We start from the raw sequence: 25121 nt of genomic DNA on the forward strand, positions 1-25121 counted from the left end.
GTGGCAGGAACCCAGTTAACCTGGAAGGGGGCGTGGGGGACCCGAGGGGGGGGCAGGAAACTGCAGTGCAGGGGGTCCGGCAAGCCCCTAAGAGAAAGCACCGCCCAAGAGACTCCACCCCGAAAGCATTTCAGTGGCAAGTCCACACTATGGCTGCCACGGGGGGGGGGGGGGCTGCCAGACCTCAAGGTTCTTCACTAGCTGCCTTACAGGAAGAAATTCAACAGGGGAAGTATGGAAAGTGTTGTGACACCTTGCCCTGTTTGACTTCTACCTGTGCCAGAAAAAAAAATATGGAAAGTCAGTATTTGGCTCTTGGGACACTGAATAGTGTCCCCCTCCCCCTCTCTAATAGGGGAGATTGGGAGTGGGGTTTTCCCCCATGTTGGGATTTTATGTCTTTTAATTGGGATTTTAATGGGGGTTTTAAGACTTTGTAACCTGCCACGAGCCGGTTCCAGGAGTGGCAGGGAATAATTCTAATTCTAATAACAATAACAATAGCAAAACAGTGTTGTTTAAACCCAAAATGTGGAGCTGCACTCATTGGTCCCAGCTAGTGCGGTTGTCAGCTACGGGTTGGGGAACACCTGGCGATTTGGGGCGTGATGCCTGAGTAGGACGGGGTCTGGGGAGGGCCCTCAGCGGGGTATAACGCCAAAGAGTCCACCTTCCAGGGTGGCCCGGGGAACTGATCTTGGGGGATCCGTTGTAATCCCCGAAGATCCCCAACCCGGAGGTTGGCACGACTGCAACGCAGGCGCCCTTAGAGAACATCTGAACAGCCACCGCGCGTGTCAAAGGTCCCGAACTTTGGTGATCGAACCCGGTTCCGCGCTCCGCCCGCGAGCATGCGCGAGTTGTCGAAGGAGCCACCCGTTGGTCCGACGGCTTCAGACGTTTCCTCGTGCACGCCACGGAGGGCCGACTTCAGACGAACGAAACAGCCGCCGCGTTCAAGCCGGGCAGAGAGCGGGGGGAAAGGCGGGCCAAACAGCCCCGGCGCTTCGTCCTCCTGCGCAATATCTTGGCGTCTCTGAGCATGCACAGAGCGCCACTCCCCCCTCTCCCCCGGATCCCGACACACCCAGTGAATTGATCCCCCGCCTGGCGTCATCCCTGTCCGGGACCCTCTAACCGGGTCCGGGTCTGGTCTGCAGCCCTCCCTCCTGCTCGGGAAGCCGCCCCTGCGAGCGGGCCAGCGAGGTCCGCCCCCGGGCCGGCTGCCGAGGCTGCGGCTCCTCCCTCCCGAGCGCGACGTCGCGGCGGCTGCAGGCAGGCAGGCAGGGCGGGCGGGGCGAAGGCTGCAGGCGCGGCAGCGGGAGGAGGCGGAGGCGGACGAGGACGAGGACGGCGGCGGGGCCAGCGCCAGCGCCTCCTGTCACAGCCCAGCTGGGAGCCGCCGCCGCCGCTGCCGCAGCGCCGGAGCCGGTGCAGCCTTCGCTCTCCCTGCCGTCGGCGTCCCTCTGCCTTTCGCAGCGGCAGCCCCGAGACTCGGCCGCGCCGTGGCCATGGCTGGGGCGGCGGGATGCGCCGCCGTGGCGCGCCGGCTCCTGGCGCTCGTCGGCTTCTTGCTGGCCTCTGGCGGCGGACCCGGAGCCGCAGGCGACACCCAGGTGAGGCCGCCCAGAGCCTGGGCTGGGCTGGGTTGGGCTGCGCGGCGGAGCCTCGACGGCAGCGGGTCCGGGGAGGGGAGTGACTGAGGATGGCGCGTTGGAACGGAACGGAACGGAACGGAACGGAACGGAACGGGGGGCGGGGGGGCTGGCCAAGGTCACCGGAACGGCGAGGGGCTTCCTTTTTCATTCTGTGCCTCCTTAAAGGGGAGGGGGTCCTTGGGCTGGGCGAGCGGGATACGGGAGGGCGAGCCGAACACCTACGCCCCTCGGGCAGCCATCTTCAGGATCGGCTTCGCCTGGCGGCCCAGGGCCAAAGGATGGCTACAGAGGGGCATCCGTTTGGGGCGGGGTGGGGGGACCCCTCCGCCCCGCCCCCTCTGCTGGGGTTTGGGTTGTGTTCTGTCGCTGTGCCAAGGGGGCTCAGGTACCCTCCTTTTCGGCCCCAGATGTCGCAGGAGCGGGAGAGGGAGTGACCAAGGCTGGGGGGGGGGGTCTCCCAGCAGGGGAGGGAGGGAGGGGTCTGCCATGGCTCCATCTCCGGCAACTGATCCTGTCGCAGGGCAACCTTGCCTCAGGGAAGGGAGCGTTTCCCCTGTCCTGCCACTCTCTGTTGCTCCCCAAAGGGCATGCCCCTCTAGCGGGGTCTCTGGGCATAAGCAGAAGTGCCTCTTTCCAAGGAAGACCAAGGAAGGGTTGGGGGGTTGCCCTTCCGGTGGCTTCGGTGACCCTCTCTTTAGGATGGGGCCTACAGAGCCTGATTCGCGGCGGTTGGAATGCCCCATTGGACATCTTAGCTGTGGTCCCCACTGCTACCTTTGGGGAAACGGAGCAGCACCCAGTGAATTAATTCCCTGCCTGGCATCTTCCCTGTCCGGGACCCTCTAACTAGGTCTGGTTCTTGCCTGCCGTCTTCTTGTGGGCCTTGGCTCTTTGTCAGATGCTGAGAAGAGACAGGCAAACCCACTGGGAGGCTGCAGATGTCACCAGCTCAAAGGAGAGTCACCAAACAGTCCCTTGCCATGTCTTGATCCGCAGGGATTGGGTGCAGGAGATGTTCTCGCTGGGCTCTGGCCCAGGTGCTCTGTGGCTTGAGGAAGGGGGGCTTATCCAAAGGAGAGGCCTTGCTTTGGGAGATCTTTGCAGTGCATCTGTGTATTGGGAGGGGTCTGAGCATACTTTTGCTGAGCTCTTGGGGGGGGGGGAGATTCACTGCAGTGAATAGCCTGCCTCCGACAAACCGTGGTTGAGATTGCAGGGTGTTGGGATTCAACATGCTGTAGCCTACCCCAGCGTAGGAAACAGATCCAGAAGGGACCGTGATGTCCCACGGGGAATTTTCAGGTGTGAGAGCGCATCTTTCCAAGAAGATGAATGGTGGAAGAGAGGCAGGTGTGGCCTTTTGATCCAAGATGTGAGCCCTCCCACTCTTAAACTGCATTCTGGTTCCTTCGGGGTTATGAGAACCACTTTATGCTGTGTCCGTTCTTATGAGCCCTCTCGTGTCTCATGGTTTTTACAAGGGTCAGAGTCATAGAAGGTTGTTTTGTCGATAGGTAAAGAAATCTCCTGTGGTGTGGAGTTTCTGCGATCGGAGGCATTCTTTTAGTTGCAGAGACTGAAAGGCAAGCAAACAGTCATACCTCTTACTGGGGAGTAGTCAGATATCTGGCTAGTAGATGTGGGGGACCATTCGGCTTTTGGGTCAAATCCAGCAAGGCAGTTCCCATTGGTTGAGAAAGAGACCAACATCTCCCACCCCCCTCCCAGCAGTGGGCATATCTATTGTGGCCTTCCTTGGTTGGCCCTGCTTTACTTAACAAAGTCAGGGAAGTGCGGACTATGAGCATTGGAAACGGCCTTTTCTTGGTCCATTAAGAACCGTATTGTCAACTCTGGCTGGCAGCTGCTTTCCAGGGTCTTAAGGCCAAGGTCTTCTGCATTTCCTATTACCTGGCCTTTTCAACTGGAGACGTCAGGGTTTGAACCTGGGACCTGCTATGGGCAACGCCTGTGCCACAGCCCTTCACTTTAATAAGCACATTCTGCTTAATTGAATTGTTGGTCCCTGAATTGCCTGTCGGGCTGGCAGCAGCAGCTCAACATCACAGGAGAAAAAGCTCTTTCCCAACACTGGCTACCTGTGATCCTCTGCATATTCTGCACACAATAGATAATGCACTTTAAAAGTAGATTTTCCTGTTCTGCACAGAAAAATCCAGCTGCCAAAGCACATTGAAAGTGCATTATCCTATGTGTGCGGAATGGGCACTAGGATTGGATTAGGGAAAGGTTTTCCCTCTGTATAAAATGGCCTTACACCGATGTTGTCCCCTTGGTCCATCGAGCTAACTACTCGGACTGGCGGCAGCTTTGCAGGGTCTGGGCAGAAGGATTTCCGGGTGCCTCCTGCCTTTACCTGGAGACGTAGGACCTTCTGGAGCACTCGGGACCTTCTGCTTGCAAAGCAGTGTTCTGCTCCTGAGCCTTGATCCTTCCCCCAAACATTGCTTAGGGCGGTCTAGTTTTTCATAAACATGCATTACATTCTGAATTATCCCATTTGTTTCCCTTGCATCGTTAAATGGGTTTGGGGTGTGTGTGTCTTAAAACGTAAACATTTCTTGTTGACAGGGTTTGGGGGATTCGTTTTGTTCCGGTTCCAACTGGGGGTCTAGCACATGGGAACAGAGGAACCCATTCCCCTCTCTCAATGCCAGTCATCCCCCCACCCCCCACCCCCACCCCATCACTTGCTCTTTCCTTTTTTAACATCAGCACCAGCCCTCGCCAATGTTTGCTGCTTCCTTGCTTGAGTAGCAAATTGCTGGTGCAAAGAACTGGAGTAGGGAAATCCCCTGCTCTGGAAAATAAAGCCCATTCGATTTTTCTCTAGGGCCAGTGGGACTGCAATTCTCTGGCTGCCGTTTCTCCAGAATTTTTTATTTGGGGGGGGGGGAGGTTTTGACTCTCCGGGCCGGATGCTTATCCTGCCTCTCCTCTCCCCTGCCCCTTGCAACTCCTGTTGGCAAGCAGCCTACCTCGCTGCCTTCTCCCAGAGCCAGCTGGTGTCGAGATGCAGGGACAGCTTGCATCAGCTGAAGAGGACTGGAAGAGGGGGGGGGGAGCAGCACCAAGGGAGGCTAATAACAAACCTCCACATCCCGCCCCCACCTCCTGGGCTTCTCCTTCTTTGGAGCTGCCCCCCCAAAGAAATCTGAAAGGATTTGGGGCGACCCCTTCTATAAGAGGCAGGATCGTTGATTTCTGTACCCGTTTTCACCTTTGCTTCCCCCACCCCACCCCCAAGTTATGAGATTCAGTGGGAGGGGGGAGGGGAGCAGGTGGAAGCTTTCTCTGCCTTCTATCTCATCTCACTAAGTGCTGTGCAGGGAGGGGAGAGCAGGAGAGGGGATTAGCCCTGCATTTATTAATCCCGGTGCCAATTAACTGCTTCCCTGCCATCCGGGCTTCCCTTTCCCAGCTACCTCTTTGTCACCCTCCATGGCAAACAGACCCACCCAAGCTCCAGATTCTGGGGCAGGGGGCAGGTTTAGGAAGCCGAGTCAGCCCCGCTTTGACGCCTAGCCCCGTCCCACCCCAGCCCGGGGAGAGGTCACCACGCCACCAAATTATTCTGGCAGCCCTGTGTAATCGCTCTAAGCGGCAGCGGCTTAGCTACAGGATCCAACTTAATCTGGGCCTGACTTCCCCGCAGTCATGCACACACATGGCTTGGACTGAATCGGTCGGCCGGTCTTCCAAAGTCGGTGTTGTTTGCTCAGGCCGGCAGCGGCTCTCCACGGTCCCTTTCACACCCTGGTCCTTCTAACCCAGGGGTAGTCAAACTGCGGCCCTCCAGATGTCCATGGACTACAATTCCCATGAGCCACTGCCAGCATGTGCTCATGGGAGTTGTAGTCCATGAACATCTGGAGGGCCGCAGTTTGATTACCTCTGTTCTAACGGAAGATGCCAGGGATTGAACTCGGGACCTTGTGTGTGCCAAGCAGATGCTTTGCCCCTGGGCCTGTGTGTGCACGTTCTCTCTTTTTCATGCACAAACACATTTGAACAGGTAGTCCTGTAGAGCCTCTTCCGCTTCTGAAGGCAACTTGGGTTTTTTAAAGGTTCAGGATGAAGTCCTGTCCTCTTGCCATTACTGAAGCCTTACAAACCTGTTTTATGCCCAGGTGGGGTTTGGGTTGAATTTTCATCCGTAAAAGTGTGTGAAACCTTGAAAACCCATTTGTTTTCAGAACCGCTCTCGCTAACAAACCTGGATTCTAGAATAGGCTTTTGGGCACAATGATTGGCTATCCGCATTATGCAGTTCTGGGGTGGGGGGTTGCTGGATCAGGGAGCCTCACAAGGGGCCACGATATGCAAGGGGCGCGGAACTGAACTGCCCGTGTGTAACAATTTGGATTGGATCAAGCAGAATACCGTTCTTTGCTGTGGTTAAGCTAGTTAAGCTAGGGTGAGGGAGTCCCATTTGTTGTTAACATGCCAACGCTCAAGGTGCCCCTAGGTTCCTCCCCGCTGGAATTGCACCCACTTTGCCTGTTCTGTCTTTTTCTGCCTGGGCTCCTCCTGTGCAAACACACCCTTTTTTCATAGCTTCCCGCCTCCATTCCGAGGATGCTTGGAGCATTTCTCCAACCCACCCGCCCCCAGGCCCTTGAATTGTCATCTTCACCTGTAGACCAGAGTGAAAAAATTATAGTCATTCCGATTTTCCTCCATATATACCCACATGCCTAAACCGAAGCAGCATTTGGACTAATAAGGGAAGAGAGAGAGGCATTCGGTGTTGGCAGATGTTGACACATTTGCAGTTGTCTCTCCTCAACTTGAACATGGCTCTGCTCCTACTGTTGTCCCAGACCTATGGTCCTTTCCATGTCACACCCCCTTAGCATCACCACACTTAAACTGAATTCTTGGGAAGTTTTGGAGCCCAGAGCCGTCTCCCTCCGTTGTTTCTCCGGCATCCAATTCCTATATCTCCTCCCCGCCTCTGTTATAACCTCACAAGGATAAGCTTCGTGACTCCGATGCTGGCCATCTTCTCCCCAGTTTGGGACCTCCTGCCCTTGCCTTGTGCTTCCTGTCATCCTTTCAATCGGGCTGCGGGAAGAGATGGAAGCAAGGTGTGTTGTTCCGCCAGGTGGTGGCCAGAGGCCTTGAGCCCCTTGCCCTCAGGGGTGTGAGATGATCAACACAACCCTGTTTCTGCCTGCCGTTTTTGGGTTGCAGCTGCCGAGCCCGGAGGCCCCACCTGCCCTCTGGCATGATACCGAACCAGAGTGCCAAATTGCATCTCCACAAATTGTGAGGCATGAGTCTGAGAAGGAGGGAGCGTTGCAAGAGGAGTGGCTGGGAGTCCGGGATGGAGGAGTGGGAGGCGGCTGTTGAGGGGGAGGGAGGGAGAGAGAGAGAGAGAGAGAATAGGGAGGTGCGGCCTAGTGGGAGGGGGCTCCGGGTGAGGAGAAGCTGCCGCGGGAGGGAGGGGCTGGGGATACAGTATTAATTTCCATCTGGGAGCTGGTCTCCATGGCAACAGAGAAGATCCGGCAACTCCATGGGGAGCGGTTACCACGGCAACAACATCCCCGTGGTTGCCGAGGAGGAGAAGACAGAAAGAGAGAGAGAGAGAGAGAGAGAGAGAGAGAGAGAGAAAGATGGTACAAACAAGGGTGGGGGAAGGGCGAGAAGAGGACCAGGCAGGTGGATCCCCCAGGTTCGGGGGTGGGCCAACAGGGACGTCCCTCTTGGGGCAGCCCTTGAACTCTTTCGTCAGCTGTGGAAGCGAACCTGTGTGTTTGTGTGTCCCCCTTTCCCCTGCCCCCGTGTGATCTGCCGGCCGGGGGCGGGGGGGTTCTTTGTGGAGAATGCGGAGATTATGGCCCTTCTCTTGGTGTCTTGCAGGTTGTGGGCGCCGCCCTTGGCCCCCCACTGGGGGACCCCCAAGTGGCCATGTTCTGTGGGAAGCTGTTGTTGCACCTGAACATACAAACAGGTCGCTGGGAGCCAGATGCCTTCGGCACTCACACTTGCTTCCAGACCACCGAGGAGATCCGCAGCTACTGCCAGGAGGTACCACGCCCCCCTGTTCCGCTCTCTCTCCCCAAAGCTCACCTGGATAGAAGAGAGGGCGCCCCTTTTCACCGTCCTTTCTCTTGTCCTGACACTCGGCTGACTCAGCCGGCCCTGCCTTGAGAACATCCAAAGCCACGATGCTAACCCTGCCCTCGAACTCGGTTCCCACGTTAATCTGGACTCCCGCCGGACATCCGTCATGCTGTACAGATGCAAGTGGGTGGCCGTGTTGGTCTGAAGCAGCACAACAAAACAAGATCAGAGTCCAGCGGCACCTTTAAGGCCAACAAAGATTTATTCAAGGCGTGAGCTCACGCCTTGAATAAATCTTTGTTGGCCTTAAAGGTGCCGCTGGACTCCGATTTTGTTTTGTTGTACTAAACAAGGTTCCGAAAAATGGGCACATGGGTGCTTATAGCCTTGGAAGCAGAATGGGTCAGAGTTCTGGGTGGGGATACACCCCGCCCCCTCCTCAAAACATCACCTGCCAGCTCTGCGTCCTTCAGAACAACACGTGATAAAATGAGAGAATGGCCTTCCTAAAATGCAGTCCCTTTGCCTGCTGGCAGGCCGTTATGCCAGTGGAGCGCTGCCCTCAGCTCGCCTGCTCGGAGCGACGTTATCTGCATGACGAGGGTATCCAAATCTCGGGTCAGTCGCCCACGCGTTAAAGATCTGTGCACTCCATCTCGAATGCGTTCACGCTAAGTGCCTTGAATGCACAAACATCCAGCGATGCTGCCACCTGGTACCCTACGCGTGCCAAGCGGTGACTTCTTTCTGGAGTATGATAGCGCCCGCTGACTAACAGTGTATGAGATAGCCTTATAGTGAGTCAGAGCCTTGGATCAAGGTCAGCGTTGTCTGCTCTGGCCGGCAGCTGCCCTTCAAGGTCCCAGGCTAAGGTCTTGCAGATCATTTAGTGCCTGGTCCTTTGAATTGGGGATGCCAGTGGCTCTACCTCTGAGCCATGACCTCTCCCCTGGAAGTGCAAAGTGCATTGCTGCTTTCAGCTCTCCTGTGCCAGCAGTGCTGTGAATTTTTTCAGCAGGCCATCCCTGCTAGGGATGGCCAAGCTCTGTTTACCCATCACTGATGCTACCAGTCAACTTAGTTTTGTTTTTCATCCTGCCCTTCTTCAATAGTGCTCATGTGCTGTCCTCCTCTCTTCCCTTTTTAAAAAAATCCTCACAACAACCCTACAAGGTAGGTCAGCTTGGTTTAGTGGTTAGGAGCGCCAACTTCTAATCTGGTGAGCTGGGTTTGATTCCCTGCTCCTTCACATGCAGCCAGCTGGGTGACCTTGGGCTCCCCACAGCACTGAGAAAGCTGTTCTGACCGAGCAGGAATATCAGGGCTCTCTCAGCCTCACCCACCTCACAGGGTGTCTGTTTTGGGGAGAGGAAAGGGAAGTTGCTTTGAGACTCCTTCAGGTAGACAAAGGCAGCATATAACAACGAACTCTTCTTCTTCAGTAATATCAGGGCTCCCTCAGCCTCACCCACCTCACAGGGTGTCTGTTGTGGGGAGAGGAAAGGGAAGGCAATTGGAAGCCACTTAGAGGCTCCTTTGGGTAGGGAAGAGCGGCATATAAGAACTAACTCTTCTTCTTCAGTAATATCAGGGCTCTCTCAGCCTCACCTCCCTCACAGGGTGTCTGTTGTGGGGAGAGGAAAGGGAAGGCAATTGGAAGCCGCTTTGAGACTCCTTCCGTTAGAGAAAAGAACCAACTCTTCTTCTTCTTCAGTCTGGGTTGGGGGGTTGGCAACTGGCCCACAGTTACCCCAGTGAGCTCTGTGGCTAATACAACCCACAGACTGGTACTAAGCTGACTCTCAGAAAGATCAAGGGAGCCCAATGACCAGCTCAAAGGGATCCATTTTAACAGGCCACCCCATGCCAGCTTAGTTACCAGATCCAGACGGCAGCGCTCCACTCTTAACGCGGAACTGTGAATTGTGCAAAGGCCAGTCAGTGAGGTCAGAGGGTGAGATAAACTCAAGAGGCCCACAGAACTCGTGGCAGGGAGCTACGATGCAGTCTGCTGCTGGCATACCCAGGGATGTAAGACAGGCAGGACACCCAGAGTAACATCGGGTCAGGCAAACTTGACCTTCACAGCTTTTATGATGTACGTTTTCCAGTTTTCACTTTTTCACACAGAGAGGAACCTTGGTAAACATCACGAAGAAACCTTTCTTGGCCTGGAAGCTCACTCAGGTGACACCAGTTGCCTCCTTCCAGCCTGGCCTCCCTGTTGGGGGTGTTGTGAGGATAAAACGGGATCGCCTCCTTTCGAGATAAAAGGGAATTCGATGACACAGGGAGGACTCAAGCCTGCCCTCCGAGCAGAGACACGGTGTGAGGGAGGGCCTTAGACGGCACTCGGAATTTTTGGCCAGGAGTGAGTTTTTCCTAAACCTTTTTAAACAGCACAGCTGCATCCCGTAATGCTTTGGCCAGCTGTTTCGCAGGACCCCTGTCTCAGAGCCTACTCGCCACAAAAAGCTTTCCAGCAGCTCAGCAGCGGTCTTGCCGTCCTCTCACGGCGATCCCAGCCATCCGGTTGCCCCGTGGGTGCTGTTTATCGGTCTCTGCAGAATTCAGCACCATCCTTGAGAAAGGGCCCCCATCCACAGCGCATATCCCGATGTGCTGAAGCACCTTGTGGTGCATCTTGCTGACAAGGCTCCTAAGATGTTCTGTTCCCAGGTGTCGGGTATCCAGAATCATAGAATCATAGAATCATAGAATCATAGAGTTGGAAGGGGCCATACAGGCCATCTAGTCCAACCCCCTGCTCAACGCAGGATCAGCCCAAAGCATCCTAAAGCATCCAAGAAAAGTGTGTATCCAACCTTTGCTTGAAGACTGCCAGTGTATGCTTGAAGAATGCCGCCCAACGTTCATTTATGTGTGTGTATATTTTTACACGTATGCCCTGCCCTTCCCCGTAGGCTCAGGACAGCTTACAAAGAATTATAAAATACATGAGAAATTTCAAATTAAAATACAGGGGAATTTTAAATTAAATATTTTTAAAGAGCGTCAAAGAATTGAGGCTTTTGAACTCTGGTGCTGGAGAAGACTCTTGCGAGTCCCTCGGACTGCAAGGCGAACAAACCGGTCAGTCCTAGAGGAGATCAGCCCTGACTGCTCCTTAGAAGGCCAGATCCTGAAGATGAAACTCGAATACTTTGGCCTCCTCACGAGAAGGAAGGACTCCCTGGAGAAGAGCCTAATGCTGGGAGCGATCGAGGGCAAAAGAAGAAGGGGACGGCAGAGAATGAGGTGGCTGGATGGAGTCACTGAAGCAGTCGGGGCAAACTTAAATGGACTCCGGGGAATGGTAGAGGACAGGAAGGCCTAGAGGATCATTGTCCATGGGGTCGCAATGGGTCAGACACGACTTCACACCTAACAACAACAAATGTTTAAAGATTTTACATAACTCTCCAGTATTAATAGTAGACCTGTTGGTTTCAGTCGCCTTCTTCCTTACATAAGGGGGGGGGGCAAGATGTTCATCTGGTGGACTTCACTTGGAGCGCCAACACAACTCAGTTCCCCCCCCCCCCCGATCTCATTTGGCAGAGCATTCCACCAGGGCGGGGCCAGGACCAAGAAGGCCCTGGCCTTGGTTAAGGCTAATTTGATTCCGATGGAGGTGGAGATCCTAAGGGGACGTTATTCGCTAGAACATAAAGTTCTTTGGGGGACATAATGGAGCTGGTTTGGACATACCCAGTCCTTGGATGGGAGTTCACCTGCCATCTCTCGGTATGCTGCTCACTCCTGTGGAATGTAGACATTTATCCCCTGCAAATTTAGACTCGGACCCAAAGCCGCTTATAAAATATTGTTCTCCCTTCTCCTGTGCTATTGTTACAACGACAACCCTGCAAGGTAGTTAGGCTGAGAGACAGAGAGAGAGACGCCACCGTGTGAGTTTCCCTGGCAGAGGTGGGATTCAAACCCGGATCTAAAGCATCGTCTGAAATTCAAAGCACTGTTCCACCCCCACCCACCCACCCCGGCTGTTTTCCTTGTTCTGCCAGCAGAAAAAGCTAGAAGGGTCATATTCCATCTCTGCCACTTACAGGGGTAGTCAAACTGCGGTCCTCCAGATGTCCATGGACTACAATTCCCATGAGCCCCTGCCAGCATTCGCTGGCAGGGGCTCATGGGAATTGTAGTCCATGGACATCTGGAGGGCTGCAGTTTGACTACCCCTGTTCTATGACATGCTGTGATGGAGCCTCTTTTCCCCCTCAGGTGTACCCAGAGCTGCAGATCACCAATGCCGTGGAGGGGACCCAGCCGGTCGCTATAGACAACTGGTGCAAGAAGGGGCGGCCCAAGTGCAAAAACCACCGGCACATCCTGGTTCCCTATCGGTGTCTCGGTGAGTGTGACGTGGACTGGCCACCAGGAGCCAGCGTGATCTGGCAGCTGGCGGTAGCCTTATTGCGCGTCAGCCCAGGGTATAAGAATGCCTCTGTACGCTGCATATGAGTCAAGCCTGTGATACGATGCGCAAGGGAAGACTGGTGGGTGGTCGTCCCACAGATGAGGCTAGTGGCCAAGACTTGTTTGTCACCTTCCTGTTTTTGAGAGGCATTTCGGCTGAATATAGCACCAGTTAGGCTGTGTCTACACATTGCTGAATTTTGCACCAATGTGCAATAGCTAACTGGATTTTCTTGCGTGGAGGGCGATGAATGACGGCCCTTCTGGGACAGTGGTGCCATAGCCCATGGTGCATGAGTGCAGCCTTCGAACTGGGCTAGGTGGACCCAGGCCGTTTCCTTATGCTGGACCAGGTCTTTGCACTGTCAATATCAGTTTTGTCCCTTTGGACTGGTTGCGACCCTCCGGGGTCTTAGAAGGTCACTCACCTACGCTTGGTGTCGTGGTGAAGAGCAATGGCCTCTGATCTGGGCAGCTGGGTTTGATTCCCCACTCCTCCTCCGCCTGCAGCCGGCTGGGTGACCTTGGGCCGGTCACAGTTCTCTCCGAGCTCTCTCAGCCTCCTCTAAATCTCAGGGTGTCTGTTGTTGGGGGGAGGAGGCGGAGGTGATCATAAGCTGCTCTGAGACTCCTTTGGGTAGTGAAAAGCAGGATATGAAAAATCAGTTCTTCTTTTCGTCTACTCTCTGATCATTTAAGCTAGAGGCGTTAGGTGATTGAACCGGGGATCTTCTGCATGCCAAGCAGATGCTCAACCCCCGGGCTACAGCCCCACTTGGTAGGTGGCTATGGGGTTACCTTTGAGAGTCATCTGAGTCGCTGCCCCGTGTCGCTGCCTAGCCCTGCAACACAGTTGTCCAAGGCTTTCAGCAAGCAGCTTATTACAAAACAAAAACTAAATGCTCTCTTGAGATGTTTGGCACAGCAAAGTCAGGGGTTGTACATGCCGAACTACATTGTCCCGTTGAGTTATGGAAGAGACCGATGCTTGCTCACTCTCCCCTTCCCTTCCCTTCCCAAGTGGGTGAGTTTGTGAGCGAGGCGCTCCTCGTGCCGGACAAGTGCAAGTTCCTGCATCAAGAGAAGATGGACTCGTGCGAAAGCTACTTGTACTGGCACAGCGTGGCCAAAGAGGTAAGAAGCCCTGGCGGAACTATTTAGCGTAGATTCAAATGGGTAGCCATGTTGGTCTGAAGTAGCGCAATAAAATCAGAGTCCAGTAGCACTTTGAAGACCAACAAACATACTGAATTCGAGGGCACTGATTGGCTGTTTTGGCGAAGAATGATCCTATGGCTGCATTTGGATGTGTGACACAGTTTACTCATTTAACAGAATTAATTTTTGCTTTACATTCCCACGGTCATGATGGTAGTTCACAGTCTGAGGAAGAGGGCTTCTTGCACTCGAAAGCTCACGCCTGGAATAAATCTATGTTGGTCTTAAAGGTGCTACTGGATTTTATTTAGTATAGAGAGAGTGGGAAATAGAGACCGTCTACCAATGAAGCCAAGTCCCTTGGAGAGAAACACGGACAGAAGTATTATAAAAGCCACACCAATTTCATATTGCCACCGTGGCATCAAAGGTGATTGCTGGGGGTTGATTCTGGAAGAGGATTTTGTATGAAAAACCCATGGCGAGGTTTAAGGGGGATCCAACTACAGCCCATTCTTCTGCAGTAGAGCAGAAGAGCCATAGAATCTGGCTTCTTAATGCCCGTCTTGGGAGGGATGGCAGCAAGGTGTAGCCCAGCCTCGTCTGATCTCAGAGCTAAGCGGAGTTGGTGCACAAAAGGCAGACCATCAAGGAAAGATCTGCTCTGGAAAGCAATGGCCACCCACCCACCCCTGCCTCTCACTCGTCTCCAGAGCCCTTGCTGAGCTTGCCTTAAGTCAGCTGTGCCATGAAGGCACTAGACACGTGCAGTGTCTGCTTTCGTCTGTGCACATTCCCCAAGTTTCATAGAATCATAGATTCATAGAGTTGGAAAAGACCTCCAGGGTCATCGAGTCCAACCCTCTGCACCATGCAGGACACTCTCAAGTTTCTAGTCCTTAAGAGCGGGAAGGTACAGGTGGGACTGGTGAAATCCCAGAAGGTGGGGGAGTTGTGGTGCAAGATTTCCAGGGACCGGGAGGTGGGATTGGTCCCTGGGAGCCCTGCCCCCGTGACTAGGTGAAAGAATGCATTTTTGCAGAACTGTTGAACATGCACAAAATGAGAGAAGCCATGCATATTCTGCTCAACTTCACAAAATGTATGTAGGTGGAGGAACAGGGCAGAATTTGGGGGTTTCTTTTTAAGTATGCGTAATTCTGGAGGGTATTATTGAAGAGCTAGGCAAAGGATGCACTGCTTTGCAGCCACACCTGTCCAACAGGTGTGCACTTGGCATTCTGGGTTGAAACTTAGATTCTCATGCACTCAGCATGGACTGAGACTGATACATGGGGAGAGGGAGCTGGAACCCCCTCCCTGCCACTGCCTCTATTGCCCATAGCATTTACTTGGCTGTTCCAGCCTTTGGGGCCGCTTGCTGTCCTGGGGAAACTCCACCTGTCCTGATGGGAGCAATATTGACTTGAGAAAATGGCACGAGGGGCAGTTTGTGCTCATCTCCCCTGCCAGGGCTGGTGTAAACATGCTCTGAGGCAGGGCAGCTGCCAGGGCCCAGGGCTTCCAGTGGGGCCCATAGCTGCTGACCCCCATCCCTGCAGCTCCCCTGTACCTCCCAGCTGCCCAGAGTCCTTGACGAAGGGCACAGCAGGGCCGTGGCTCTCTTGACACTGTGGCAGCCATGGTGGGATCCCCCGCAGCAGCATCCTTTCAAAGTCAAAAGTCAAACCCCTTTATTGGCATAATCATAGCACAACATCTGTATAAAAGACAAAGCGATTCAAATCCCAGATCACTTGGAGAAAATCCCGTGGAGGAATTTTGCAATGCCTTCGGTGACTTGAGGATTGGGAGCCAGTAATGGTCGAGGGACCATTGGCTGGGGTTATTGGGGGAAAAGGCAGCCAGGCATGGGAGAAGGTTGCACAGGGAGGTATGAGTCCCAGACACTGTATGCCTAGGGGCCTCCAAAAACTGGGACCGTCCTTGTGGGACAGTGCCCCCAGCCCTGATGGAGATCGGTCCCTACGTACCCGGGGGAGATGCCTGCCCTACCTGTTGTGAGAGGGTGTTGCCTGGGCCCGGGAGTAGTGCGACCTGGCGAGAGGCCGTGCATGGTGCCTGGCAGCAATGTGATTCTGTCCTCCTCCGCTTCACAGGCCTGCAGCCCCGAGGAACTGGTGCTCCACAGCTATGGCATGCTGCTGCCCTGCGGGGCCGACCGCTTCCGAGGGGTGGAGTACGTGTGCTGCCCCGCACGCCCCGCCCCCGTCAGGGTGGAACAAGGCACCGAGGCCCCTCCGAGCCTTGCCCACATGAGGGCGGAAGCAGTGTACAGGTGAGCAGGCCGCTCCGACTCACAAGCATCCTCCTTCGGAGGGCGCCGATCGTTCGTAACGCAGAGCGCTCCTTTCAAGCAAACCTTACAATAATTCTATGGGGCAGATCGGCATGTTTATTCCTGTGTCGCAGGCAGGAAGTTAAGGTCAGGGAGTAAAGCCAGCTAGCAAGATTTGAACGGGTGGCTTCTGGATTCACAGTCACTTAGCTACAAAGCTATGGTAGCTCTTGCTTTGCTTGTTTTCCAGAGCGGGGCATAAGATAAAGGCTTCACGAGTTTCTTTTGAAGTCGGCCAGCTGGAATTCAGCTTTCTGGCTGCATGAACTTTGTGAAAGTTGCTTGTCTCTCTCTCCTTAAAAAAAAAAATCAAAACACGGGCAGTCTGTTTTTCATTTCATGCCTGGATGCTTGCATTCACAACCCCCTCCCCCCCCTAAAAAAGCTGAGTGTCTGATCCAAGACCTGAGTCTTCTGACATCCCTGCCTTGTGTGTGTTCCCAAAACAGTGAGCCTGAATTCTGATTCAGACCTTCCCTAAGCCGGGCGAGACCCGAGTTCAAATCTCTGCTTGTCCATGAAGCTAACTGGGCAAATCTTCAGCCAGCCGCCCTTTTCAGAATCATAGAATAATAGAGTTGGAAGGGAACTCATGGGTCATCTAGTCCAACCCCCTGCACTGCACTAACCTTACAGGGGGTTGGACTAGATGACCTTGCAGGATTGTTGGGTAAGGAGAGGGGGAGAACAGCATACACCACTGTAGTGCTTCAGAGAAACAAAATAAGTTTTTAAGTACGATAGCTCTCCCCCTCCCACTTAGTCTGCGGCTGTCCCTGTAGGACCTGCATCATCCTGTTCAGGGTGGAAAGGATACGGCAACTTTCCCTCCTTCCTACGAAATGTGTCTCCCTCGTTCACTTTTTTTGTGGCGCCTCTCAGAGAATTGCCTGACGTGTTTCCCTTGTCCCCAGCAACAAGGTTCCAACAGCCCTCATCCCAACGGAGGAAGACAGCCTGGAGATGGAGGAAGATCGGGACCTGGAAGAGGAGGAGGAGGAAGAGGTGGAGGAGGAAGAGGAGGAAGAAGAGGAGGAAGAGAGCCCTCCGGACAACGCCTCGGACACGGACCCCTTCCCTAACGCCTGGGATGACTACTTTGTGGAGCCGGGTTACTATGACGACAGCATCACCCAGACGACCATCACCACCACCACGCAGACCACCGAAGAGGACGTCAAAGGTAAGCTAAGCCAGCGCGGGCGAGAGGAAAGACGGACCATAAATGTAATAAGTAAGAATAATATGAATAATAAAGGCAGTGGGGGATGCTTCCCGAGGGTGAAGCTTGCTGTGGAAGGACTGCCTGTTTGGCACATGAGAGTCCAGGGCGCGTGGAGCCAGCAAAAACCACCCAGGGGGGTGGGAAGGAAACGCTCAGCTGCCTGGCCCGGTCACGTCTCCGCCACCGCACAATGGGGCCTCTGTCTGAGGCAGAGCTCGGAACCTGGCTCTTCCTGACACGAAGGGGCAGTCAACTCCCAGCCGACACGTCCTTCGAGTCAACATCTCCTAGAGGCTGAAGGGGGCACCCGTGCCTCAGCTGGCACCCAACCCGGTGCCTGTCAGGCTCTGAATCACGCTGGGCCCTCCGGAAGTAAGGGGTTTGGGTGGTTTTCTTGAAAAGATGGCTTCTTTGAAGAAAGGGATTGATAGCGCAGTCGTGAGACTTCTCTGTTCTCGGTGTGACCTGAGGCAGGTAAGCGTGTTGCTTCAAGGTGCACCCATGAGGGGGGATTGTCCCACTAACAGGCTCCCCTTCCCCCTCGCAGTGACCCCAACCCCTCGCCCGACGGATGGAGTAGACGTTTACTTTGAAATGCCCGGCGACGGGAGCGAACACGCCAACTTCCTGCGGGCCAAGATGGATCTCGAGGAGCGACGCATGAGACAGATCAACGAGGTCATTTCGCTGGCCCTCTTTCTCTTGGGGCATCGTGCGGGAACATTTATGTTTTACTTGTTATTCGCAAAAAAAGAAAAATGCATATCCTGCCATTCTAGCCTGTCAGGGCCCACCCAGGCAGCGACCACTTGAAAACAAAACGGGACTAAAAACATATTAGAAAATCAATTAAAATCCAAAACGATCAAATGTATGTAGATACATAAACAAGTGACACACAAACATAGGACGGGAAATGCATTGGGATCTTGAGTTCATCTGATTCCCACATTTTTATTTATTCTATTTATCGGCTTTTTTTTTATCACCACTCACCCAAAGGGTCTTGTGGAGATTTACAGCATTTCAATCAATATGGTAAAAAAAAAGAAATCATAAAAGGCAAACGACAAATATAAAATATTAACACTGAGTTATGAAAATACGTGGCTGTCACCCTACCTCTGTAAAAACAGGCAAAACGTGTGGTTACCCTCCCAAGCCCAACCTGGGCCCATTAGTCATATTTTAGATCAGTGGTCCCCAACCTTCTTCTGGTTGAGGACCGCCTCCGGGGCTGGGGGAGAGCCAGCGGCCTGGGCACCGCGCACCGCCAGCAGGGGGCGCAAACACGCATGCGCGGTAACTATGCGCATGCGCGTTTGCGTTGCCGGTGTGCCGGCGGCCGCGCCTGCCTCTTCCTCCCCTCTCAGTGAGCAGCTAGCGGCCTGGCAAGCTTCTCGCTGCGGGGGGGAGGAAGGCCGCGGCCACCGGCAGCCCAGTACTGTGGCCTTCGCAGCCCGGTATCGGGCTGCAGCCCAGGGATTGAGGACCCCCGCTTTAGATAATGTGCTTTCAATGCACTTTAGAAGCAGATTTTCTGGTTCTGCACAGGAAAATCCAGCTGCAAAAGCACATTGGAAGTGCATTATCCAATGCAGAATGGGGCCTAAACGATTCATCTTTGCACGGCCAGTGGAAACTACTGGCAGGGCTTGGGTGTCATCTGAGAGTGCATTCCACTGGGTAGAGGCCACAACGGAGAAGGCCCTTTCCTTGGTGACTGCTAACCAAACTGTCCTGGGGCCAGGGGCCCACAAAGCCTTGATTTCCTAGGTTAAAATCCAGGAAAACTTTAAAGAACAGGCTGTTCTCCAGGGTATGACCTCTTGAGGGTGGAACAAGTCCGGAAAAGGGAGTTTTGACCCTCAAAAGCATAGACCTTGGAAAACGTGTTGATCTTGAAGGTGCTACAGGACCCCAAATCTTGACTTCCTGTTCTTAGTGCATCTCTACTTTACCTAGCATCCCTTTGTGCGAACTGACAACCAGTTAGGTTAATAGCCATTAATGTGTGGGTAGGGGGTGAGTGTGTGTGTGTGTGTGGGGGAGAGACTCAGAACAGACGGCCAGCTAAGGAGGTCTACGTGGCAGTAAGCCCACTTTATTCAGAGACTGCAGCCTTCAACGTTTTATCCCTCACTCCTCCTGACTCTCCAAGAAGAAAAATGGACAACACTGTCCAGTGTCTGTAACGAGCATGTCTCCTGCAGCTCATATGTCTATACCAGGAAGTGGTAGGCAAGTGCCTTACGGGAGCAGAGCAAGCTGTGCATTTGTCCACGGGCACATTATCCTGATCCAGAGTTTTGTTCCGATTCTGTAGGTGATGAAGGAGTGGGCCGAAGCCGACAACCAAGCCAAGAACTTGCCTAAGACGGACCGGCAGGCGCTCAACGAGGTGAGCATCGGAAAGGGATAATTGGCCAGCCACCCTGGTACGAACTACTCTAGTGCATTTGCTGGCGGCACTAGTTAGCTTGATCATGTTTGGGGCTTCCTTAATACTGTGTATTTGGGTCTCGTTGTGAGAAGACTCACTGGAAAAGACGATAATACAAGCCAATGGCCGGTGGAAAAGTGGAGGTGTGCTGACTCAACCAAGGAAGCCACGCCCCGCAGCTTGCAGGAGCTGAGCAAGTTCTTTGACAATGATAGCAAGTAACACAAAGGGAAACAATAGCCCAACCTGAAAGACAGGCGAGAACCAAAAAGGCTTGGGCTAAAATCAATTTAAAAAATATATGAATGGTTTATTATAGGAGCTCAAATGTTTAAAAACCTATAAAAGAATATCTATTTGGCGCACATAAAACATCTAAGAGAGCACACCAATGATGCCTCCCCCCCCCCCAAATTTTTTTTATGACCTTGACCTAACCCAGTCTAATAGATCTCCATCAGAGGTCAATTATACAGATGTGTAAGCTCTAATTAGCAAATTTTTACAATTTTCAACCTAGGGGCGAAAAAAACCGTGGGTAACAGAAATAACATGAAATGAGTACTGCCATTATCTCTGTTGAGTTGTATACATTCTGTGTTATCATTTGCTTACTTGCTTGCTTATTCAGTCTCCTCTGGCTAGTTCTGGTCCTGCAAGGTGTTCATATTAGCAGAATCCTCGGCCAGCAAATATTTCTTGTTTCTAGTAGATAACTCGGAATGAATACGCATAGATTGAGATCTTTAAGATCTTTAGCACAGATTTCATGTTCATAAAATTACCAACCACCCCAGGATATTGGAGAATCCCACTGTGTCCTTCTCTGAGGGCAGATTCAAAACGAGAGGTTATTCTTGTGCTTTCAGGCTTGGATAGCCTCAGATAAAGCAAAAGCCTGTAGGTGCAGAGAAGGGAGGGGAGAGGGGGAAATCGTGCCTTTACAGACTAGGTGTTGTTGTTTTTTTTCGCAGTGCAAAATGCAAACAGTTTGCACATCGAACCCAGTTCTTATACAAAGAAAAACTCCTATATAAATTACAAGCACAACCAGTCCGTTCCAGAATGAAGGCTGGCCGGTTCAAGAGACTTCAGTGTGTAGATCCAAAATGTCTCTCCTTCTCAGTTGTCTAGGGCAGGGGTAGTGAACCTGTGGTCCTCCAGATGTTCATGGACTACAATTCCCATGAGCCCCTGCCAGCATTTGCTGGCAGGGGCTCATGGGAATTGTAGTCCATGAACATCTGAAGGACCACAGGTTGACTACCCCTGGTCTAGGGAGGTGTTCCTCAGACCTTTTCAATAACCCAGAAGCGCAGATCTTTTTCTGCCCAGTAGGAACTCAACCAGGGCTATATCAGAGGTGCTGAAACTATTCTGTTCCGAATGCAGATCAGATGTTCCAGTATACGGACTTTTATGGCTCTGGAGCTTAGTCCCTCATACAGTAGGTTACATTTGACACATTCAGTGGCATATATAATACTTTTAGCATTACCGTTCACAAACTCCTTAATATTAAATGTCTTTTATTTGGCTGAATCCTGAACGGTATTTCTCTTACAAGAATATTTACAGGCCTCTGAATCCCAGTGCCAGGAGGCAGCATCAGGGGAAGGCCTGGTGATGCTCTTATACCTTGTTGTTGCCCTCCCAAGGAGGAGGTTGGCCACTGTATGAGACAGGATGCTGGACTAGATGGGCCACTGGGCCGATCCAGCCGGGCTTTTCTTACATTGTTAGTAACATAAGGTTGTAGAGGTCATAAGGACACCATAGGTTGGAAACAGCTTGATAGCACAATAGCCCACAAACATTGTCTTTGTCAGCGGTTTGTGTTTCTAGACTCACCTGTTACCTGTCCTCCTCCTCCTCACTCACTCCTTTTTAATGAGTATCCTCCCCCTGCAAGTGACGTTTGCTTCCTCAATGGCTTCTGTCCATTAACCATCTAAAGCGTGGATGTTCTAAAAGCATGTCCATTATTACACGCATTCATTCATTGATTGCCTTTCACTTCCACCCTGACTTGCTGCATTTGGCTGTCCCAGCATTTCCAGTCCATCCTGCAGACGCTGGAAGAGCAGGTGGCCAAGGAGCGACAGCGGCTGGTGGAGACTCACCTGGCCCGGGTGGTGGCCCTGCTGAACGATAACCGCCGTGCAGCGCTCGAGAGTTACCTGACAGCTGTACAGAGTGACAACCCTCAGGTAGGCGGAGGGACTCCGACCTGGACGGCCCAGGCTAGCCCCATCTTGTCAGATCTTGGAAAATAAGCAAGGTCCAGTCGAGTTAGTACTTGGATGGGACCACCTAACTGACTGTATCCCCGAAAAGCACTTCGTTCAGCCAATTTGAACCGGTTGATGATCCCTGGCCCTAGGAAAGTACATCTGGCCTCGACCAGGGTCAGGGCCTTTTCAGTCTTGGCTCCTACCTGGTGGAATGAGCTGACAGAAGAGCTGTGGGCCCTACAGGAAGTTCCCCAGTTCCATGGTGCCTGCAAAGCAGAGTGGCTAAAAAGGCAAATGGTATTTTGGCCTGTATCAAACGGAATATCGTGTCCAGATCATGGGAGGTGAGGGTACCGCTTTACTCTGCTCTGGTTCAGCCTCACTTGGAGTACTGTGTTCAGTTTTGGGCACCCCAATTGAAGAGGGATGTTGACATACTGGAGCGTTTCCAGAGGAGGGCAACAAAGATGGTGAGGGTTTAGGAGACTAAGATGTATGAGGAAAGGTTGGGGGAGCTTGTTCTGTTTAGCTTAGAGAGGAGACGACTGAGAGGGGATCTGATAACCATCTTCAAGTATTTAAAAGGGTGCCATATGGAGGATGGAGCAGAATTGTTCTCTCTTGCCCCAGAGGGACAGACCAGAACGAATGGGATGAAATTAATTCAAAAAAAATTCCATCTAAACATCCGGAAGAAGTTCCTGACAGTTAGAGAGGTTTCTTGGTGGAACAGGCTTCCTCGGGAAGTGGTGGGTTCTCCATCATTGGAAATTTTTAAACAGAAGCTAGACATCTGATGGAGAGGCTGATTCTGTGAAGGCAAAGGGGTGGCAGGTTACAGTAGATAAGCGATTGGGATGTGAGTGTCCTGCATAGTGCAGGGGTTGGACTAGATGACCCATGAGATCTCTTCCAACTCTATTATTCTATGACTCTATGAATGTGCAGCCTGGGTATACTCAGCAAAGCTATGGACAGGTGAGAAGAAAAGAGGGGCCAGCTGCAGAGAAAATGCATCCAGGGAGGGTCAGTGGTGGTGGTGGGAGAAATAGCAGAGATGTTAGGAAGAGGTTCAGGAAAGGAGTAGTGGCTCCATGGTAGACTGTGACATTTTGTGGCAATTCTCCCCAAAAAGGCAGTCTTAGAAAACAAACTTTCAGTAGTTTTCTAGAATGACATACTAACGGCTACACAAAATGCTTGGTTGCCAGAACTGACCACATACAAAGATTGAGACAATTATAGAGCTTAGCTTGCCTACCCTCCGATGCCAGTTGGTTTTATACAGTCTGTGATCTTACAGAAAGTACCATCTTATCTTAAAAGTGAAAGTAGGATTTACAACTTAGGAAGAATAATCATAACACAGAGAACAGGATAAAATGCCAAGTGGCCCTGGGGACCAGAGAGTATGGGAAGAGGTTGGGAAACCAGGAATAGGGAACTCAAGAGGAGCAGAGTCAATCGGCTGCCCGAGGGACATCGTGGGACTCTGGTCAAGCCAATATGACGTGAGCAAGGGGCAAACATGACATACTGCAGGGGTAGCCAAATTGCGGTTCTCCTTAAGGAAGGCCGAGCGTCAAAGAATTGAGGCTTTTGAACTCTGGTGCTGGAGAAGACCCTTGCAAGTCCCTTGGACTGCAAGGTGAACAAACCGGTCAGTCCTAGAGGAGATCAGCCCTGACTGCTCCTTAGAAGGCCAGATCCTGAAGATGAAACTCAAATACTTTGGCCATTTCATGAGAAGGAAGGACTCCCTGGAGAAGAGCCTAATGCTGGGAGCGATCGAGGGCAAAAGAAGAAGGGGACGACAGAGAATGAGGTGGCTGGATGGAGTCACTGAAGCAGTCGGTGGGAACTTAAATGGACTCCGGGGAATGGTAGAGGACAGAAAGGCCTGGAGGATCATTGTCCATGGGGTCGCGATGGGTCGGACACAACTTCGCACATAACAACAATAACAACAAGAGATGCCCATGGATTGCAATTCCCATGAGCCCTCCAGCATGCTAGCAGGAGCTCATGGTAATTGTAATCCGTGGACATCTGGAGAGCCAGTTTGACCACCCTGACATAGAGCATCTGCTTGGCATGCAGTAGGTTGTAGTTTCATTCCCTGGTATCTCCAGTTAAGGATTAGGTAGTCAGTGATGGGAAAGACTTTTGCATAGGTCCCTGGAGAGCCACTGCCGGTCTGAATTGACCACACGGACCTCAATGGAATGAGGGTCAGGTTCAGTCCAAGGCCAATGTCATGTGCAATTCTCCCATCTTCCCCTTTGCACTGTTCCATTTCTCACCCAGCCGGAGCGCGTCCTGGCAGCCCTGAAGAGGTATGTGCGGGCAGAGCAGAAAGACCAGCGCCACACCCTCCGCCACTACCAGCACGTGGCCGCTGCCGATCCTGAGAAGGCTGAGCAGATGAAGTTTCAGGTGCGATTCTTCCCCTACGTGTGCTTTCATCCCTGGGAAATGATCCTTTCCCCCACCCAACCCTGCAGTGCGGAACCCTGAAGCCTTGCTGCCCTTTCCCCCTAGGTATACACCCACCTCCATGTCATTGAAGAACGGATGAACCAGAGCTTGGCTTTGCTGTACAAGAATCCTCATCTTGCCCAAGAGCTCCGTGGGGACATTGGTATGTACCAGGCTACTTCATTTCCCGAGGAGCAATCTCTTTTCTTCTGCAGCATCTCTAGTCTCTGCGGTTCCCAAAGGTCTCCTCGTCTTCCTCCCCTTCCTTCTACCCCTTCTGCCTCCATAAGCCAGGAATGGCTAGCTAATGTTTGGGAAATCCCTGCTTCAGTTCCACAGGATTGCCAAATATGGGTCAGGGAAATCTAGGAAATATGTGGGAGGGGTCTCCACTGGGTATGGTCTCATAGAGTCCACCTTCCCAAGCAGCCATTTTCTCCAGAGTATCTGTCCTGAGTAGTTTGGAGACTACTTGTAATTCTCAGAGATCTCTCGGCCTCACCTGGAAGTTGACAACTCTCATTCAACTCTCATTCAGCCAATTCATCCCTCCAGGGCTGAGTGATGGGGCACCCCATGTGTTCTACATAATATTTCTGGTAAGGCCTTGGAGGAGGAGCGTGTCTCATGGCTTAAGTGCCACTCAGAGCTTAACACCCACTCAGGGCAGTTGTCCCGCCCCTGAGTGCCTCCTCCTCCAACCGGCCTGCCTGTCTGTCCAGTGGCCAGCAAATCACCTTCTGTCCCTCACCCCTGACCACCCCCTCCTCCTCCCACTTCCCTCTGAGGCTTGGAGGCTGCAGATCCCTGCTGTGTGAGAGCTGCCCCTGCTGATGAGTTCCCTAACAGCTGCCTGTAGCCTTTCCAGGGCAGAGTCTGCACTTACTTTGTTTATTCCATTGTCAATCCTGCTGAATCCAGATCGCTTTGAACTCGGGTCTTCCTCTCCCCCCCACCATTGAAACAGGAAAGTGTTCTGCACGTGGTTAGGGTAGTTCAGAAAGGGGGGGGGGGAGCCAAGCCTATTTCTTTCTGT

General features: G+C 52.7%; 1 protein-coding gene across 3 annotated transcripts in view; it reads left to right on the plus strand.

Annotated features, from left to right (window-relative positions):
• Nucleotides 1–1200: 1200 nt before the first annotated feature.
• The window catches only part of APLP1 (amyloid beta precursor like protein 1), a 131415-nt gene continuing 107494 nt past the window's right edge, over nt 1201–25121 (plus strand). The window contains exons 1-11 of one of the 3 annotated variants that reach the window (XM_077337048.1): nt 1201–1616; nt 7548–7715; nt 11994–12123; nt 13210–13322; nt 15467–15645; nt 16620–16888; nt 17478–17608; nt 19257–19331; nt 21425–21583; nt 23915–24043; nt 24149–24248. In XM_077337048.1, the coding sequence (XP_077193163.1) occupies nt 1512–1616; nt 7548–7715; nt 11994–12123; nt 13210–13322; nt 15467–15645; nt 16620–16888; nt 17478–17608; nt 19257–19331; nt 21425–21583; nt 23915–24043; nt 24149–24248 (1558 nt within the window). In that variant the 5' untranslated portion in view covers nt 1201–1511. The remainder of the gene's footprint in view (nt 1617–7547; nt 7716–11993; nt 12124–13209; nt 13323–15466; nt 15646–16619; nt 16889–17477; nt 17609–19256; nt 19332–21424; nt 21584–23914; nt 24044–24148; nt 24249–25121) is intronic. The other 2 variants (XM_077337046.1, XM_077337047.1) reach the window with 2 other exon arrangements.

The sequence above is a fragment of the Paroedura picta genome, chromosome 5 (genome assembly GCF_049243985.1).
Source record: "Paroedura picta isolate Pp20150507F chromosome 5, Ppicta_v3.0, whole genome shotgun sequence".
Classification (NCBI taxonomy): Eukaryota; Metazoa; Chordata; class Lepidosauria; order Squamata; family Gekkonidae; genus Paroedura; species Paroedura picta.